The sequence below is a fragment of the Gopherus flavomarginatus genome, chromosome 5, assembly GCF_025201925.1.
Source record: "Gopherus flavomarginatus isolate rGopFla2 chromosome 5, rGopFla2.mat.asm, whole genome shotgun sequence".
NCBI classification, from domain to species: Eukaryota; Metazoa; Chordata; order Testudines; family Testudinidae; genus Gopherus; species Gopherus flavomarginatus.
This window is the reverse complement of record NC_066621.1, coordinates 70,715,603-70,736,579: the sequence shown is the minus strand read 5'-3', so window position 1 is coordinate 70,736,579 and position 20,977 is coordinate 70,715,603. Positions and strand designations below refer to the sequence as shown.

Genomic DNA, 20,977 nt, shown 5'->3' with positions numbered 1-20,977 from the left:
GCTGCTGAGACCTGCGTGTGTGTGAGAGAGAGAGGTGGGGGAGGGAGGGAGCTGGAGGCTGATTTTGGGGTTTCCTCCTGCTGCTGTCTGAATTTACAAGACAGCATACTGACACATTCTCTGTCCCCCAAAACACACTGTCTCTCCCCCTACATACACACAACACAGTCCTTGTCACACTCCACGCCCCCATTTCAAAAGCACACTGCAGCCACTTACACACTGGGATAGCTACCACAATGTACTGCTGTCTGTGGCTTTGCAAGAGCTGGCACGCCACTGCACTTGCAGCTAATAGTGTAAACACATGGCAATGCTTTCCCTGCTCCTGTCTCCAAGGGCTGGCTTAACTCCCAGTGCTCTACATCTGCACGTGTAGCCAAGCCCTCATTACAATAAATAAAAGAAAGGAAAGAAAAAAACCATAACTGGTGTCAACAGGCTGGGATCTTCCAACGAAATGCAAACCACATCCTTATGTTTGTTTATTTTGTTCCTAAGTAACCATATAAACTTTAGAGGATTGAATATCCCATCCAGTGTTTGAAAAGTGCATGCACCCTATCTCAGTTAATTCTGCTTGTTCTAGTTAAACAGCCCACACCTAGACTCTGAAAGGGTTTCTATTAAAGAACTCAAAGAAAAAAATACAGTTGTTTTTTCATGGAAACAACGTGACTACATCTATTTTAAACACTCCAAAGTGTATTTAGTGATTTCATGGTGAATCTAAATCACTTATCCACATACTTTATAGCATAATTAGTTTTTTAAAAGCAATTTGAAATTTTCATGAAAAATGTCAAAATTGCAAATTTCAATAATTAACAACCAGTTCTAATTAAGAGAGAATTCCTGCCTTAAAAATCCTAAAATCTACTTGCTAAGAGTGGAAGAGAGGAATTAAATACAATCTTTGAGGTGTTTCAATGCAGATTCATATTTGTAGTTAAAAAATATAAATAAAGAACCAATTCATTCCATCTGCCTCCATGCTTTTGTCAAATGGCTGACACCTTAGAGGCATCATGACAGAGTTGAGTGTTGATGAGAGAGTAATGTCCCTGTGGACAAACTGAGGGAATATGTTCCTCCACATAAGGAGTAGCATGGAATAAGGCATGAAAATGTTTGAGAAGCAGATAGGTAGAGGTTGCTGCCAGTTCTGATCACTTCACTGCTTGTCTACCATGCCATTGTGGATTGAGTGCTGATGCTAAGCACTATCCTGCACAACTGCTGAGGAGAATCAAATAGTTACGGTGGGTAAGGTAATATCTTTCATTGGACTAACTTCTGTTGGTGAGGGAGACAAATTTTTGAGCTACACAGAGCTCTTCCTCGGATCTGGGAAATGTACTAAGAGAAGAATCAAGGCATCTCAACATGTCTCAAAGGATTAAAAAAATTGAAGATTCAAACTGAATTCAAAAAGAGAGCCATCAAATGGAGAATGAAGCTTTCACTGGAAGTTCTGTGGTGTTGCACAGCTCAGGGACACCATTTTTTATTTGTGCATAGAACCACGCTGCTCATAGCTGGGGTAGGAGTTTTGTGGCCCTCTCACTGCACACTGTACTGAGGGAAAAATAACCTTTTACTCAAAGGGTTAAATTAATATGAACCCTATCATTTCTTCTCTAGGAGACTCTGGAACTCTGTAAGACACTTGCAACTTCATTTCATTTGTAAATGTGTAATGTGTACTATGTCACTCCTTTTAGAGCATCCTAGAACAGAATCTGAATGGGAAAACAGTTTTGCCTTGAAAATGTTCCTCTTCCAGTTTGTCAACTTAAACAGCTCAATCTTTTATATTGCTTTTTTCCTTGGCAGGTAAGTTGTTATTGGTCATGATTTTATTACATAAGAATAGGAGGGAAATGCATACCAAACTCTTAGTACTAGATATTTCATTATGGTAATGTATTAAATTGCAGTAAAGAAAATGTTTTAACATGATAGATAGATGTCAGAATCAGAAAAATTTGTGGAACTGAGTATAAACTAAAGCCAAAACTTTCAAAGATAGGTATAAGTGTAAGATCTTAAAATCATATTTTTTCCCAGAGGTGCTGAGCACCTGCTGTTCTCATTGACATCAATAGGGATTGGGGATGCTCAACAGCTCTGAAAATCAGGCCAGTTATTTAGATACCTAAATACAGATTTGTGTCTAATGTGCTGATAAATTTCAAAAGTTGGGCCTAGCTCTATCCCTTTTTTCTCATGTCTCCTACTGGTAATATTTCCTGGAAAACAAATCCTATAAGTAGCAAGTGCTGTGTAGTGGTTCACAGACAGGATTGGGAGCCAGGATTCCTGGAGTCTATTTTTGTACCTGTTGCTTATTCACTGTGTAAGCTTGGGAAATCCTCTTGACCTTGCTTTATTTTCACCATTTTTAAAATAGGTTTGATGATATTTGCCAGCCTTACACGATTGTTGGAAATACTAATTAATTGATGTCTACAAAACATTTGAGTTCTTTAACTGGAACTGCCAAGTTTTATGATGATGGTTCAGTTAAAGATGGAAAAAATAACCTCTGGCTAAAATATCATAGAATTACTCTATTTAACTATAAATTATTAAACATATTGAAACAAGTTACAGGGGATATTACAGTTCATGCTAATTATATTAGACGCTTCTTTGTGCCATCCATTTTATGTCTTTTATCCTTTTCTAACTTGCTAAATCCAGTGTCCTGTAAGATCCAGAAGTTCCAGTCCTTCATTTCTTTCTCAGATGAAATTTCCATTTAAGTCACTCGGAGTTTTTCCTGACCAGGGAATTACATATAGAGCCATTAGAACTGTGAAAAGGATTTATTATGAATATCTGTTTGTAACAGAGATTGACCTGAAATGCACACTGCAATCCTGGAGCTTGGGTCTACATGTGCTGATCCCTGTGCCTGTGTGGATCCTCATTGACTGCATAGGTATAATGGTTTGCCTTCCTGGAACCACTACAGAATTGGGAGGCTTGAATTTCTAACATCTCAAAGTTCAGGGTGTATGAATGCAGGTGGGATTTTCTGCACATTTTAGAGTTTGGGGCTACCTGCAAAATGTAGATGTCTGTACCGGTTTGGATTCTGAAATAACTCCTACACCCTTTCCCCTCCATAGTTAAGGCTCTCTTTAGATCCCATATTTTAGCACACGGCCTTCAGACGCTTATCATTTAAACTGTTTATAGTTAACAGGTTTGGTAAATGGATGAAATTCAACAATTCTAGTAATACAAAATGTTATTGGAATTTCCATTAAGAAACAAAAATCTCATTTCACAGATTTGCAGGCCGGCCAGGAAAATACAACAAACTTTTTAATAGATGGAGACTGGAAGAGGTAAACAATCTCATTTTTAACCTTGTAAAATCTCTAGGTGCAAAAAGGAAACTCTGGAATGTTTAAAAGACATAAACTATAGTCATGTGTAAGATTTATTCTTCCATTAAAGTGCAGTGAGGAAAGACATACCTTTTTTCATAGCAGAGGATTGGCAACCAGAAAATATGGCTTCCCTTCTGAGCTCTCAGCTTTGCTATGCAACTTTGGGCTGGCAGCTCACCTCTCTGTGCTTCAGTTTCCCTACTTGTAAATAGGAGGCAGCCTATCTGACAGGCTTGTTTGGAGGTCTAAATCATTAATATTTCTGAGGACTGTTGAGATTCTTGGATGGAAAGCAAAATAGAAGTGCAGCCCATTATTGTTTGCCCTAATGTGAGAGTACTACTTTCAAAATTAAAGTCAAAGTTTTCAGACCTGGAGATATAAAGATGCTAAACCACACCACTTCCTCCATTTCAGTGGAGGGCTGAGGTTACTCAGCATCTCTTGAAAATTACGCCTCTTCTATTTATTTTCCTATATATAGATTTAGGAGCCTACTTTTAGACACACAGATCTGAAAAAGTTGGCATCAGTTATTAGATATGATTGATATCTCATTACCTAATCAAAACACACATTTTTGATAAATTGAATGGTTTAAGATTTAGAGACATACATGTCCAAGTCAATAGTATGAATTCAGCTTAGGTCGTTAGAGATCAAATACTGCTTCATTCTGTTACATGTTTATTGGCTGATGTGAAATGGTGCCATCCAGAAGACAAGTGTACATATCACAGCCTTGCCCTTTACAGTAATTTATGGCAGAAAAATTCAGTGGGCATGGAGATTTATCCAAACTCTCATTCAAAAGAAGGTTGTCCCCATCATGCAGGGTTGACTGTATTGGAAGTACAGTAGTGGAAGCAATAGGAAATATCTTAACCCATACTGTACTACTTCTGTGGGTAGTTTAAATCTGTTACCTTTCAAAAGCATTAAAATTCATTTTAACCACTGTTAAGTAAAGCAAAGTAAAAATATACACCATAGCCCATTTTTCCTAGAAATATCTTTAAAGTACAGTGGTGAAAGCCTAGCTCCATTGAAGTCAATGGCAAAACTCTGGTTGATTTCACCCTAGAAATTTAAATATTTCCCATTCATCCAAGCTGCACATGTAAAAACTAGGGGAATGCTTTAAAATATAAAAGTGTTTTAAATATATATATATTAATACTAGCACGATCAAGCAATTTAAATAATTGCAATTAATCTTGTGATTAATCGCACAATTAAAAAAAGTAATAATTAATCTTGCTGTTAATACAAAAACATTTATTTATATATTTTTGATGTTTTCTACATTTTCAAATATACTGATTTAAATTAAGCACAGAGTACAAAATGTACAGTGCTCACTTTATTTTTATTACAAATATTTGCACTGTAAAAAACAAAAGAAATAGTATTTTTCAATGCACCTAATACAAGTACTGTTTGTCTTAGCGATTGTCTGAACAAGAAGTAGGACTGAGTAGACTTGTAGGCTCTGAAATTTTACATGGTTTTGTTTTTGATGCAGTTATGTAACAAAAAAAATCTACATTTGTAAGTTATACTTTCACGATAAAGAGATTGCTTTATCTCATACTACTGTACTTGTATGAGGTGAATTGAAAAATACTGTTTTATCATTTTTACAGTGCAAATATTTATCAAAAATAATCATATAAAGTGAGGACTGTACACTTTGTATTCTGTGTTGTAATAGAAATCAATATATTTGAAAATGTAGAAAAACCATCCAAAAATATTTAATTAATTTCCATTAGTATTCCTTGTTTAACAGTGCAATTAATTGCGATTAATTGTTTTAATCGTGATAAATTTTTTGAGTTAATCACATGAGTTAACTGCAATTAATCAACAGTCCTAATTAATATATAACTTATTTTTCCTCTTCCTTCAGTGTCATCCTAGTGGCTGTTTAATAGATCTCTGCTTGCAGATGGGAGTTATCATGGTTTTAAAACAAATGTGGAACAACTTCATGGAACTGGGTTATCCGTAAGTTAACTCACTGAGAGCATTATTTTATCAAAATATGATCATACCCTGTTCAACAGTAGGAGAAAAAGAAAAAGTCCAACTATAGGTGAGGGTAGATTATGGCTTTTAATTGTAAATCTTAAATAGCTAAGCAAAAGTGGTGCCTTAGCATACAGCTGTAACAGTTGTATGGGGAAGTGTATGTTCACAATACATGAAACACAGAATACTAAATGATTTGTTTTAAATCTCTTGAATTTCATACAAGTCCCAGCACCTGGTTTCCTGATACATGGACTTGAGTACCAAAGTTTGGATCCATGTGTGGATCTCAACGTGTACCAGATCTGAAGATTTAGTATAGCTCGTTATAGGAAGAGAGGGACACATGCAGAGTTTGGATATAGATCCATATTTTACTGAGAATCAGGGATGTTAGGATACAGAGTTCTGGCTCAGACCCCAAATTTGCAACACAAGCTGTACTCCAGATTCTATTGCAGCATTTTAAAAGCATTTTACGCATGCACATGGATTTTAGTGTGCTCTGAAAATTATAAGCAGCTTATTTTGAGGAGATTACATTTCTGGAGCCCCTTAAGCAAATGGCTGCTAATATGCATCACAAAGTCTACCCCAACTCATCTTCTGGGATACCCATAATCAAGATGACCTCCCTGAGCACCTAGAACACATTGATTATTAAAATTAATCCCCTATTTTAGGGAAGGATGGTTTCTGAGGAGCCCTTTGACCAGAAACCATAACTTGCATTCTTATTTCTATCCCTAGACCTAATGTTGCACAGCAATATTATGGTGGTGTGGAGCTCCACCAAAGTTAAGGCTGAACCAGTGTTTCCACTCTAATGGGGGTGGAAAAAAAGTTCTGCAAAAAATCTTTCGTTTGGATTAGAGTGTCATGTCAAAATATTTATGGTAGATTGTGCTCTGCTTGATTTTTCTATAGAAGTTTGTGGGTGGGAGGTGAAAATTGTTTGAGGTTTGCTATGACTTTTTTTATATAGGGCCATGTGACTAAATGTTTGAAATATCTAATGTTTCCTTCAGACCCCTTTTTCCCCAGAAACTACAGCACTTTGAGGAGTGAAACTGATATCTGTGATCCTTTGGTTTGTGTAGACAGGCTGCAATGTTGTATAAAGTTGAATGTTTTCTGTGTTTATTTTTTATAATAAATATAAGTTACTGTTTTGACTGAAGACAGTACCCTGGCATCACGTTGATCAGTGCTGAACTTATACCAGTCCTTAGCACTAGGCTCTCTTTTATGGGATGTTTCCTGATGCTCATTGCAGCCTCTTTGACCATGCCAACGTTGAATCACAGTTACTTACTTTTATTTGATCACACCGTCTCCTTGTTCCAGAAGCAGGTGAGGTTCAGACTGCTTACCAGAGTCTTTCATCTTCCCTCTACTTAATTAATGCTATTTTCCTTGACAATATTGCCAAAGTAAAACCTGAGTATGCTTGTGGATTTTAGAGCACTTTGAAATAACAGCTCTTGAACCGGAAGCTTTGCTCTCAAGGCAATACTTCCAGAAGGAGCCCCCAAAGAATTCAGGTAGAGGAGGGCCACTAATGTGCCCAACGCACATTCTCAGAAATCTGCATAGAGCAGGACTCAAACTCACAGCTCAGGAGAGCTGCTTGTGTTCCATTCCAAACTTTACCCTAACACCTTTTTTTATATGTTGCTTTCCTCAAAAAGGCAGTGGGTGCTGGACCCAGAGTTCAGTTCCATACAGGTGATATCCCTTTGGGAAGGATACAAGCCATAGTTTGAGTCCCAGATGTGCGCAAAAAAATTTGTTATAAGAACCATAAAATGTTTGTCATCTAACTTCAGTGGGAAGCTCTATCCCAGGAACCTCTTGCTCAGATGACCTCAAATTTGGACCACTAACCCTGCCCCAGAACCCCACCTAGCACAGCAATTCATCACGTCAGTCTCAGTAAGCATGTGGATTTTAGAGCACTTAATAAAGTTGGCTATTGAACAGTAAGCTAGTCTTCACATTAACTAGAGTGGTACCATTGTCGCACTATAAAACAATCCATGCTCTGTGATCAAAAAAGGATTCCCTTCACCAGCTTCTTGTTTTGTATGTTAGCTTTAAAAACACAAGTGGAAAAGCACAAAAGTGCAGTTTGAGAAAACATTAAAAACACACTGCTCCCCTCCTGTGTCTGATGGATGCTGTAGATAATGTAAATAGAATTTAAATGATCTAGTCTCTCTAAAAGAGCTTTTCCAAAAAGACTTTTTTCTTGTTATTGCACCTCCCCCATCAGATGCTGTGGGCTTGTTGTTCCCAAGTACAGCATTAACTGTTTCTCAGCAATAAGGGTTTATGGAATACTTGAGCCTTTTAAATTGTTTCATGTTTAAAATTAATTATCTTTCACAACCTGTGCAGCTTCTAAAGAGAACAGCTAGGCCAAGATTTTCAACATCTTTCAGACATTGGAAGAGTATGCTACATTTCTTGTGACATCAAATTATAGTCCAGAGTTTCTGCCTTGAAACCCTGTCCAAAAAAGCTATGTTCATTGTGTGCCAGCAACCTGATAAAAACGTTTAGGGCACTATACAGTTGCTGCTAGATCTGAAACACCGAACAGAACAAATATTTGTGAGCAAGCTTCCTTAGTTCATTATTTCCCCATTCACAAAGCAATAGTCTGGGCATTCAGACAAGGCCTTTGTTTGTCCTTGAGACCTTTTCAGCAGCAAAAGAAAGGAGGTGCCAAAGGATAAACTGGATTTAGAAATGAATAACAGCAAATTGACAAAGCTAATAAACACTTTCCAGCCCAGTCCCTTTTCAACCAAGTGTGAATTTTGCCTCCCTAAAGTGTGTATTCAAGTGACTTCCAAATCAGAACACACAACTGCAGTCTCTGATTTCAAGCTGCGCAAGTTGAAATAATACTTAACACTTGCATAACCATTTTCATTCATCTGAGAAGCTTTTTACAACCTTTTGCTGATTATTATTATTATTATTATTATTATTATTTTATTTTATTAACAACTCCCCCATCAGATAACCATTGCATAACATCATAAGGGCTGGCCACAATCCTGCCTTATATTTGTAGTTTCTCCAAAACCTTTTTAAGGGCACATCCTCGCTACAGGAGAAAACAATATTCTTTAACAAGTACTCTTTCAAGAAGGCTCTGTGATGTTAAAAAAATATCCTTAGGTTTGTGCATTGAAAACATCACTCCAGCATAAGGGGCCCTTCAGTGCCTAATGTTCCGCTTACATTGAAATTAATGTAATGAGAGGCTTAAGTTGTATGTAAGGTCTTGTAAAGGTTCTCTACTCTGGCTTGAATATTATTTTCTAAGAATATTGAGAAATGCTCTTGAGAAAGTATCTCCACAGGTATGCACTCTCAAGTAGTTTGGAACAGTTCAAAATTGGCCTATGATGCTAACTCTGGATGCTATCAGTGAATATTGTCAATTCTTGAACAGGCACCGCCAGTGATATCACAAGCTCGATGATCTGTCTGTCTAATGTAGGTTACTACAGAACTGGTGGTCACGACGCAAGATCAAGAAAGGAGGGCAGTTATTGGAGCATAAAATTTCACTACCTCAATGGGAAAAAGATTGGAATCTGCAGCCAATGAATCTCCATGGCTTAATGGATGAGTACTTAGAGATGGGTGAGAAAATATGCAGTTTTCTTATAGAAATCAGCCACAGTTCAAAGCTTTTCCTTTTTAAGGCCGCATTTGTTTTCATTTTCTAACCTGGCAATCTGTTGTTAGTTTTACAGTTTGGCTTTACCACCATCTTTGTTGCTGCCTTCCCACTGGCACCTCTCCTGGCATTGCTTAACAATATTATAGAAATAAGACTAGATGCTTACAAGTTTGTTACCCAGTGGAGGAGACCTATGCCTGCAAGAGCAACAGATATAGGTAAGAGAGCATAATGATGCACAATCATTGTACTATCAGCTCATGTTTTATTCTCTGAAACCGCTAATGCCATGGAAAGTTTTAAAATAATTGAAAGGAAGTGGGTATAACAGGTTAACTACAAATATCAACAGAAGCCAAAATGTTAAACAATAGGAGTCTGAAGTTAGGCTTTAAAACCAGATTTTATTGTTTTTTTTGTTTTTCAAAAGTACTGAGCACCCACAATTCCCGGTGAGAGATCGTCTTCAGGTGCCAAAATGTGATTTTAAAGGCCCACCTTTAGGCTACGTATTGGAAAAAACCTCGGGGACTAAAATGATATCCAAAATTACTGAATATCAATGGACTTTCATAGCAGAAACTCTATGATGTTTAAGAGCAAAACTGACTGAGTCCTGGTATAAGGAGATGAGATTTTGGCCATAAGTAAAATTCAAGCTGGATTTAAGTCTCTTTTTCCACTTTTTAGTGGCTTATACTTGGACCTTCCTAGTTACACTTTTGGCACTGAGTTATAGCTTGTTAAAGAGGTTTGACTTTACAGAGAAGGTGGTCTGCTGCACTGAAGATGTACTATTGATATAACTGAAAATGCTCAGGAGGCAGTGATGTTAATATACAGCTGTGAGGAGTTCTTTGGGACAGATTGACAGCACATCTCAAATCACCATAATAAGGAGTAACACAGGTTTATGGTTGGTGTCAGCCTGTGGAATTTCTAGCCTTTCTGCTTGATCTAAGAGTGACTGTAAGTAGGAGACAGTATATGTACCCATATAGTTAAGCAGCATTCACAATAAAAATTTTCTTCCCCACTGATCTCCATTGTAATAATTCTTTGTTTCCTCATCTTCACTCTCTTGAAAAGACTATTCTTTTGAGTTGTATATACTTACAAGGTTATAGTTTTAAACGGTATACCAAATTTGGGCATTTGGGATTTATAGATTGGATCTAAAACTAGAAAGAACCTATTGTGTGAATCTAGTTCAGAAACAGCCCATGATGGCAAAATTCATGGGAAATTTAGCTTAATCCCAGTCTGGATCCGTCAAGGTATTATTCCCACTTTGAACTTTAGCGTCCAAAAAGTGGGGACCTACATGTACCCTTCTAAGCTTAATTCCTATCTTAGATTTGATAGCACTGCCCCCAACCTAAAATATAATGTTTTGGTACACTTCCTGTCCCCCAAAAACCTTCCCTGGAGGACCCAAGACCCAAACCCCTTGGATCTTAAAACAAAGAGAAATAAACCATTCCCCCTCCTTTCCCCCTCCCAGATTTTCCCCTCCCTGGGTTACCCTGAGAGATCACTGTGATCCAAACTCCTTGAATCTTAAAACAGAGAGGAATTAACCTTCCCCTCCCTTTCCTTCCCCCCACCACTCCCTGGTGAGTTCAGACCCAATCCCCTTGGGTCTTACACAAGGAAAAAAATCAGTCAGGTTCTTAAAAAGGAAAGCTTTTAATTAAAGAAAGAAAAAATAAAAATTATCTCTGTAAAACCAGGATGGAAAATGTTTACAAGGTCTAAGCTTATATATAGACTAGAGGGACTCCCTCCCCCCTAGCCTAAGATACAAGTTACAGCAAGCAGAGGTAAAATATCCTTTCAGCAAAATACACATTTGCAAATTAAGAAAACAAACATAAAACTAATCCACCTTTTCTAGCTAGTACTTACTACTATGAACATGAGAGACTGTGTTAGAAAGAATGGAGACAGATCTGGTTGCACGTCTGGTCCCTCTTAGCCCCAAGAGCTAACAAAGAACAAAACAAACAGCACAAACAAAGACTTTCCTCCACCAAAATTTGAAAGTATCTTGTCCCCCGATTGGTCCTTTGGTCAGGTGTCAGCCAGGTTCACTGAGCTTGTTAACCCTTTACAGGTAAAAGAGACATTAACCTTTAACTATCTATTTATGACAGGATCTGTACATAACTTTTTTGGCACAATGATTGTGTTTCCCAGTAAACAAGAAAAATAGTATAAAAAGAATGTTCTTGTTCTTTCAATTGATTCTTCTTTCTCTTAGGTATCTGGTATGGAATCCTTGAAGGAATTGGAGTCCTGGCTGTCATCACTAATGCATTTGTTATTGCAATTACTTCTGACTATATCCCACGTTTTGTCTATGCATACAAATATGGCCCTTGTACAGATGAAGGATACAGACAGGAAAAGTAATTCAGACATTTTGTATATATACTTTTTTTTTCAGACATTAACTTTATACTAAACTTTATACTAAACTGCTCAAAGTGGTTAAGACCAAAGCAGACTGTGAAGAATTTCAAAAAGATCTCACAAAACTATGATTGGACAACAAAATGACAAATTGAATTTAACGTGGATAAATTTAAAGTAATGCACACTGGGAAAAATAACCCCAACTATACATACAATATGATGGGGGCTAATTTAACTACAACTAATCAGGAAAAAGATCTTGGAGTCATCGTGGATAGTTCTCTGAAGATGTCCACACAGTGTGCAGCAGCGGTTAAAAAAGAAAACAGGATGTTAGGAATCATTAAAAAGGGGATGGAGAATATCTTATTGCCCTTATATAAATCCATGGTATGCCCACATCTTGAATACTGCATACAGATGTGGTCTCTTCATCTCAAAAAAGATGTGCTGGCATTAGAAAAGGTTCAGAAAAGGACAACAAATGATTAGGGGATTGGAACAGGTCCCATATGAGGAGAAATTAAACAGACTAGGACTTTTCAGTTTGGAAAAGAGGAGACCGAGGAGGGATATGATACAGGTATATAAAATCATGAGTGATGTGGCAAAAGTAAATAAGAAAAAGTTGTTTACTTGTTCCCATAATTATAAGAACTAGGGGCAGGGCCGGTGCAAGGAAGTTTCACGCCCTAGGCGAAACTTCCACCTTGTTCCCCCCAAACCCTACAGCAGCTCCCCGCCCCCCCCCCTGCCCTGGAGTGTGCCCCCCGCACCCTACGGCAGCTCCCCGCACCCCACGGCAGCTCCCCACTCCCTGGCCCGAGGAGCCTTGCGGTACCTCTCCACCCCAGCTCACCTTTGCTCCGCGTCCTCCCCAAGCATGCTGTCCTGCTCTAATTCTCCTCCCAGGCTTGCGGTGCCAAACAGCTGATTGGCGCCGCAAGCCTGGGAGGCGAGAGAAGTGAAGCAGCAACTGCGCAGTGGAACCCCTGGGCTGCCAGCTGCCGGCGGCGGCGCGCTGACCCAGGGGAACCCCTGGGCTGCCAGCTGCCGGTGGCGGTGCACTGACCCAAGTGACACCCTGGGCTGCTGGTAGCCGCTGCCGCCGGCAGCTCAAACTCCCTCTCCATCCCAGCAGCAGCGGGCCGCTCAACCACTTAAAAGAAAATTGGGGAGCGCTGCTTTTTGGTACCCCCAAATCCTGGCGCCCTAGGCAACTGCCTACTCCGCCTAAATGGTTGCACCGGTCACCAAATGAAATTAGGGGTCACCAAATGAAATTAATGGACAGCAGGTTTAAAACAAATAAAAGGAAGTTTTTCTTCATGCAGCACACAGTCAACTTGTGGAACTCCTTGCCTGAGGAGGTTGTGAAAGCTAGGACTCTATAACAGAGTTTAAAAGAGAACCTCCATGAATTTATCCAGTTAAATCCATTAATGGCTATTAGCCAGGATGGGCAAAGAATGGTGTCCCTAGCCTCTGTTTGTCAGAGGGTGGAGATAGTGGCAGAAGAGAGATCACTTGTTTATTACCTGTTAGGTTCACTACCTTTGGGGCACCTGGCATTGGCCACTGCCGGTAAACAGGATCCTAGGCTAGATGGACCTTTGGTCTGACCCAGTATGGCCATTCTTTTGTTCTTATATTATGTTCTTATCTTGCTCTGGAAGTGATATTTTCCCCAATTGTCCTTCCTGCATTCTGTACATTGGATCAGTAGTATTTTGTCCTTTATAGTTATGCAAACCTGACTGTATCACATAGTTTCCTAAGCAACTTCTACAGAGATGTCTACTTACAATAAAATCATGTTTTTTTTTTCAAAATCCCTTCACCTCAGTGAAATATGGTGACTGGTTTAAACATCAACAGAGGAGACGAATGGGACAAATGAGACATGCACATAGGCTCATGTAAAATTTAAGTATGTAGCAACAAGAATTGATATCTGTAATGTGTGGTAGCACTTTGGCCATTCAACATTTAATTTGTATAATTAATTATAGCAGAAGAGGAAATATTAAATAAACAAATGCATGCTAGTTACAAAAGTTATAGTCCTGGATTTTTCAAGTGCTTTTGATCATCATGTCAGAAGAAGACAGTTCATAACCCTAACATAGAAATTATTCAGACAAACTGCTGAGATAAGTAAAAAGCAACAAAGAGTCCTGTGGCACCTTATAGACTAACAGAAGTATTAGAGCATAATCTTTCATGGGTGAATACCCACTTCGTGAATACTCCCATGCGTCTGATGAGTTGGGTATTCACCCACAAAAGCTTATGCTCCAATACTTCTGTTAGTCCATAAGATGCCACAGGACTCTTTGTCGCTTTTTACAGATCCAGGCTAACATGGATACCCCTCTGATGCTGAGATAAGGGTAAAATTGTATTTCATATGGGGGAGAAGTTCTTGAAAACTTTGTCTTTAAAGTTGTTTTCTTTCTCAAATAAATAAGCATGATGAAGAGTTACACAGAGTACTAAGAACTGCAATCAGTGCTTTGTAACGTATATCTGTATGATGGAAAAAGTTAGAAGTCCTATAACTGTTTTTTTAACATATAGCCCTAATTTTCGAGAGTGACTGGTGATTTTGGGTGTCTCAGTTTTGAGATGCTGAAATTGAGACATCTTAAAGGGGGAAGGTGCTTAACTTTCTGGCTATGTCAGCTCAAGCACCAAGATAATAAGGCACACAAAATCACCATTCTAGAAAATTTAGACTTTAACTTTTCCTTGTGGTGGGGTGTAGTTTACTTGTAGATGCAAAGTATTACAAGGTTATAGAAACGATGGGCTGGAAGAGACCTCAAGAAGTGAACAAATCCAGCCCCCTGTTTGGTGGCAGGACCAAGTAAGCCTAGACCATCCCTGACAAGTGTGTTTGTCCAACCTACTCTTAAATACCTCCAATGATGGGGATTCCACAACCTCCATTGGAAGTATCCAGAGGTTAAGTACTCTGAAAGTTAGAAAGTTTTTCCTACTATCTTACCTAAATCTCTTTGCTGAAGATGAAGCCCATTACTTTTTGTCCTGGAGGTATGGAGAACAAATTATCACTGTCCTCTTAATGTATTTGAAGATTGTATTCAGGTTCCCTCGCGTCCTCCTTTTATCAAGATTAAACAGGCCCAGTTTTTTTTAACCTTTCCACATAGGTCAAGTTCTCTAAACCTTTTGTCATTTTTGTTGCTCTCTTTTAGCTTCTCTCCAATTTGTCCACATCTTTCTTTAAGTGTGGCACGCAGAACAGTAATGCAGCTGAGGCCTCACCAGTGCCAAGTAGAGCAGGACAGTTACTTCCCATCTCTTAGATCAATGTTTCCCAAACTTGGAACGCTGCTTGTGTAGAGAGAGCCCCTCGCCAGCCAGGCCAGTTTGTTTACCTGCCGCGTCCGCAGGTTCAGCCAATCGCAGCTCCCACTGGCTGTGATTCGCTGCTCCAGGCCAATGGGAGCTGCTGGAAGCAGCGGCCAGTAAGTCCCTTGGGCCACACTGCTTCCAGCAGCTCCCATTGGCCTGGAGCACCGAATCGCAGCCACTGGGAGCCGCAATTGGCCGAACCTGTGGATGTGGCAGGTAAACAAACTGCCAGACCCACTAGGGGCTTTCCCTAAACAAGTGACGTCCCAAGTTTGGGAAACACCGTCTTAGATAGAACACTTCTGTTAATATACCCCAGAATTATATTAGCCTTGTTTCAGAACTGCATCATGTTGTTGATTCAGTGTCAATTTGTGATCCACTATGGCCCACAGATCATTTTCAGCAGTACTACCGCTTAATCAGTTATTCCTCATTTTGTAGCTGTCCATTTGATTTTTCCTTCCTAATTGTAGTACTTTTAACTTATCTTTATTGAATTTCATCCTGTTGATTTCAGGACAATTCTCCAGTTTGTCAAGATTCTTTTGGACTCTAATCCTGTGCTCCAAAGTGCTTCCAACCCCTCCCAGCTTGGTGTCATCTGTGAATTTTATAAGCATATTTTCTAGTCTGCTACTGAAGTCATTAATAAAAATATTGAATAGTACTGGATCCTGGACTCATATCTGTGGGGATCTCACTAGACACTCCTTCCCAGTTTGACACAGCAGATGGGAACAGTGGTCCACTTGTTCCAGTATCTTGTCTTGAGACAGGCCAATCCCAGATACTTCAGAGGAAGGTGCTAGGACTCCATATTGGAATAACTTGCCTTATGTACTTAGGCAGTCAGTGACTGGCTTATGCCCTGAAGCAGGATGTCTTTATAACCCTGACAAATGTTTATCCTACCTACTGTAACTGTGGTTATTCTTATTATTCACATAAATGTCTAATTTGCTTCATTTTGGCCTTGTGCTAATGAGTTCTGCAGGTTAGTGAGGATGGTGATTACTATCGTGTAGCTGCAAGTGCCACAAGTTAATTATGTAGCCATGTTCAGTAGTGAAGCATTATTCTATTCAGCTTTACTGTGAAATAGAGGGACCAGCATGACATGATTTTTGACTTGTTTGGCTGCTCATCAGGGTGGGTCATGTTGAGATAACCAGCCAAAAATAAGCCCAGGACAATGAGCACAGTCACAGCAGTAATATTTTGCTACTGGAATTTAATTCCTCAACATTCAGGTTTTAACCTTTGGGGATGGTTGTTTGGTCCCATCCATCACACAGGACAAAAATAGAAACGGTGAAATTTGAAATGAAAAAATTGTTTTTTTTACTGATCAGAGTTCATTTTGATAAAATTGGTTGAGCATTTAAGTGCTCATTAAAAGTAATGACTAGCTAGAAAATTATTTCTTTGTTTAGTGTTCATGGCTGGTACCTCACAATTTCTAAAATGTGAGCTGACAGCGTATTTTATTGTGCTTTGGCTTGAAAGCTACACATTCAATGCGGGGGTATATTAAATCTAACTTTGTAAATATATTTCATTATTTTATTATGTTTTCTTACTTTATAGTTTTGTTTGTGATTTTAAAAGATGTTGTCATTGTTGCAATAAATACCCCTTGTTCCTGGGAAACGACTTTACTTTAACTTTGTTCTGTTCCTTATAGTTTCCTCTTGCCCGGTTTCTTGGGTTTTCACCAATCTTGCATGGTCATAATTTCCCTCCTCCTTGTCAGTGTCCCCTTTGGCCTTTTTCATCATTTTGGGGGGAGGGAGGAGGAGTAGAGTTCAGGACGCATTGGATTCTGACCTCACTAGATTTTATAAATAATCCTCATAAATTATTGTTGCATCGGATGTTGCTGCTACTGCTGATGTTGGCCCATTTAGGAGAGGTGAAAGCTTATCAGGGAAGGCACTACGTTTATACTCCTCCTTTCAGCATGTCACTTAATATGCACTTATTTTTGTCACATAACGTCATAAAAACATTCAATTCAGAGTGAATTCAGTTAGAGCCTTAACACAGTCTTCAGTGGGAACTGGGCCATGCTTCATGATAGCAAGCTGCTCAGTAAAATTATGCTATAGCTCTTTCTCAATAACTCTCCTACACCACTGTGCAGCATGAAGAGACAGAAGGCATTGCTTTTTAATGTGCATCTTTTCAAAGAACCAAATTGTGATTTTTCTATGAGGAGGACAATAGACTTCCAGTTTAAAAGAAAACTAAGATGATTTGGAGTACATATGTTGCAGTATCTTAGAAAAGTAGGGGGTTGCTACTGTACCTTTTAAAGATCTTTTTAAATAGCTCAGATTAAAGGTTGCTATTTTTTCTTGCTCTTCTGCATCTTTTCTTAAATCCTCCTTGACTTTCAGGAGGCACTTCTAAACCAAAACTGATTTAAGTAGCAAGGATAGATTTTCTGAGGAAGAATAGATGGCTCATAAATTTGTTCAGGGACATATGGAACCTTTTACCACTAGGATCATTGGTCTTCATATAGTTCCTGTCAGTAATCACCAAAAATTGTTGCCATCAGGTGGCTCTTTGCTTTGTGTGAAAAGCAGTTTGATGCTCTCCATTTTGTTCTGAGTGGGTAAGAGTCCAGATCATAAAAGTTACCATCACGTTGGCCCTATTTGGCTCCATTATTGGCAGAATCTGCAAGGAGACTGAACTGCAGTTATTCTCTTTATAGGAGGTCCCTTCAGGTTCAGGTATTTTGGCAGGACATTGTGGAGAACCTTGCTTTGCTACTGACTGTGCTGTATATGTTCATTGGATAAATAGTGAAAATCAACATCCAATTCCTTTTGAATGCACAAAATTCATTTTTAAAAAAATTAGTGTGAGGGGTTATCCCTGAAACATCCATTGACTTTATGGCACTCTTTTTCAGCTAAAAACCTAGCCACTAAATAATAATAATAATAAAATATAAAAATAATAAAAAATAATACTCAAATAAAAGGTTTGAAAGGCATACCATAATCCTTGACATGCATTGGTGATGGTGGGAGATGTGTGAAACATGTTTTGCATGCTCAATTTACGATAAACAGTTGCTCTTAGCTGAAAATATTGAGATTGTGTCTTTTCCTTCCAGATGTTTAAAGGGATATGTCAACAGTAGTTTATCAGTATTTGATCTGAATGAGCTTGGTATGGGATACTCAGGATACTGCAGGTATGTGTTAAAAGCACAACTTGTTTCATCTCTATATTGAGATGCTCCTTGTTCTTTTGAGAATATTTGATTCCAATAGAAATTAATATCTATAACTCCAGGGTTTAAGTTACTCTCAGAAAACAGTTTCTTTTATTATTTTTGTTTGTTAGCATTTCCTGATGAGCTTGCTTGATATAGAGGTTTCACCCCTCTGTGGGGAGGCTGTGTGGCCTAGTGGACAGAGCACTGAACTGGGAGTCAGGAGACAAGACCTCAGTTCTGTTCCTGGCTCTTTCACTGGCCTGCTGCATGAGCTTGGGCAAGTCATTTCAAGTGTCTGTGATTCAGTAAAATGGAGGTACCTTTTTTTATAAAGCACCTTGACATTGCAGATGAAAAGTGCTATATTAAGAACACAGCAGTATTATGCTTCTGGTTTAAAACCAGCACAGGATTTACTCCCAGTGGGAGTAGGCAGAGTGAGTACAGGGTATGCAGCAGAGACCCACAATGCAGGCTGAAGGGAACTTTTCCCTTTAATTTATCAAAGCTGTGCAAAGTGTTTGCAACAAAACTCATACAAGTAAAACACACCCAGTTTCAGGTTTACTAGAAATTGACATTTAGCTGAGGCTAGCTGAGACATTCCAGAAGTAAATCAAATGAACCTAGGCCTAGTTAGGAAGAGATTCACTTGAACCTGAAACTCAAAGTGAAATCTGGAGGGTTCTGCTGTATCAAAGCAAAAGAAAATGCTTGTCTGACCCCCTTTTGAAATGAAACCACTATGTTAAGTTCAGCCCTCTTAGGTACTCATGTGCACTGTGAATTATTTTCCTCTCTTTTTTACTGAATTGCTACTGAAGCATGTTTATAGTTATCATACATCCTTAAGAATTTGTATTCAGAATGGATAATTTTCATTCCTTTGTTCCTCATTCTCTGGTCATATTCTTACCCCACATCATTTTGGTGATTCTTCGTTCCAGCTCCTCTGTAATGATCTAGTCCACACACTATTTCAGGAGTGTTCTTACCAAAGGACATTTTTCTTTGTGTTACAGATATCGAGACTACAGAGCGCCGCCCTGGAGTTCAGCTCCTTATGAGTTCACCTTGCAGTTCTGGCATGTCCTAGCTGCTCGGCTGGCTTTCATTATAGTATTTGAGGTTAGTCATGGATTAGGAGAGAAATGATACTACTTTTGCCGTTCCACCTGTGTAAAGGTCTAAATCAGATACCCTACAATGGGCCCAAAACCAAAGTACTGGTTAGTATCATAAACTAGGTGATTACACCTTATGCTCTATGGAGAGACAACGACGAGCCAGATATATTAAAAAATGCCAGTACTGGTCAACTGCCTCATGCTGGGAAACTGTGTTGAGAAAGTTTGCACAAATTCTGCAGACTGTTTCTAGAGTCTCATTTCCTCTGTCCAAACTCATCTGGAATGTAGATGTCAGTCAAATCTTTGTGAAGCTATAGAAAAAAAAGGAATGAGTCTTGAATGTACATTAAGCTAAGTTAATTGGAACTTAGGTTTGTTTTTAGGAAGTTTGTTCTGCATTGCTTATATGAGGGGTTGCTTTGACATTTGTCTTGCATGACATTTTTTTTATTTACATCACGAGTCAAATTCTGGTCCCACTTTTGCCATTGACTTCCGTGGCACCAGAATTTGGCCCTAAACAGAACACTTAAGCATCTTTGAACAAATTATTTCTGTTCTTATTTTCAGCACCTTGTTTTTGGAATAAAGTCTTTCATTGCCTACCTGATCCCAGACATGCCCAAAGACTTGTGTGACAGAATGAGAAGAGAGAAATACTTGGTCCAGGAAATGATGTATGAGGCTGAATTAGAGCATTTGCAGAGAGAGCGGAAAAAGAATGGGAAACAGTATCACCACGAATGGCCTTAGTTGATACCATATAGCAGCAAAAACATTCCATGAAAATTGACTAGTGCAGGTCTCAAATGAAGGTAGATCTGGCAATGAGGAGCAATGTGTATATATGCTACTATTGGAAAATATATTAACAGGCTTTTCTGGGTCCTGGAAAATACATGCTTCCAATGAAGAAAATGAATAGCCATATCTGTCACTGGTCCATGGTCAATACCAGGAGTTGCTATCAGTTCATTAGAAAGTGTAATAAGGGATTGAGCACTTGAATGCATCAGTAAAGCAACTTGCAATGAACTTCCATGCTATTCACCAAGTCATCAACAGCATAATGAAAATAAATACGTTGCCTATAAAACTTTCATATTAAGGGCATGACTCAAAAACAAGTTATATATTATCTGCTACTTCTAAAGCTTTTGATTGCTCAATTGAAATTGTAATGCCTATGAAAAAAAAGTATGATTAATTGTTGCCTTTGTGGCCATAAATTGATGTTAATGATCCTTCAAGCTTACTGTTTGTCAGGTTTGTTTTAGTCTTTTGGTGAGATTGTGGATGTGGTCCTGATCTAAACGGGGACACAAGGCTGTTCGATATATACTATGCAGTTCAAGGTTGGCACATCACTTCTCATCCATCTATCTTTATAGATAAAGCCAAAAAATTCTAAATTCAAAGAAATATCAGTTCCATTGAAAGACTACATCAATTCATTGCCCATGTTGCAGCTATATTTGAAAAGAAATGTGACTATTTGAATTGTCTTGCCATTTTTGTATGCAAAAAGGCCATCTCCATATACTTCCAGACTAAATGAAGAATCATTTCCATGCTAAATGTAGCATGCAGATGAATAACTATGTCAATATTATGTTGGTCTACCTAGATAGTGATTCTATGACTTCATAAAACGTTGACTTGAAATTTC

At 38.6% G+C, this 20,977-nt stretch overlaps 1 protein-coding gene across 5 annotated transcripts in view; it reads left to right on the top strand.

Moving 5' to 3' along the window:
- Window positions 1–20,977, top strand: part of ANO3 (anoctamin 3) — a 390,484-nt gene extending 369,507 nt beyond the window's left edge. For all 5 annotated transcript variants that reach the window (XM_050955262.1, XM_050955263.1, XM_050955261.1 and 2 more), the window contains 9 exons: window positions 1,725–1,836; window positions 3,302–3,359; window positions 5,317–5,414; window positions 8,956–9,101; window positions 9,207–9,359; window positions 11,405–11,552; window positions 18,074–18,154; window positions 19,201–19,306; window positions 19,879–20,977. In XM_050955262.1, the coding sequence (XP_050811219.1) occupies window positions 1,725–1,836; window positions 3,302–3,359; window positions 5,317–5,414; window positions 8,956–9,101; window positions 9,207–9,359; window positions 11,405–11,552; window positions 18,074–18,154; window positions 19,201–19,306; window positions 19,879–20,061 (1,085 nt within the window). In that variant the 3' untranslated portion in view covers window positions 20,062–20,977. The remainder of the gene's footprint in view (window positions 1–1,724; window positions 1,837–3,301; window positions 3,360–5,316; window positions 5,415–8,955; window positions 9,102–9,206; window positions 9,360–11,404; window positions 11,553–18,073; window positions 18,155–19,200; window positions 19,307–19,878) is intronic.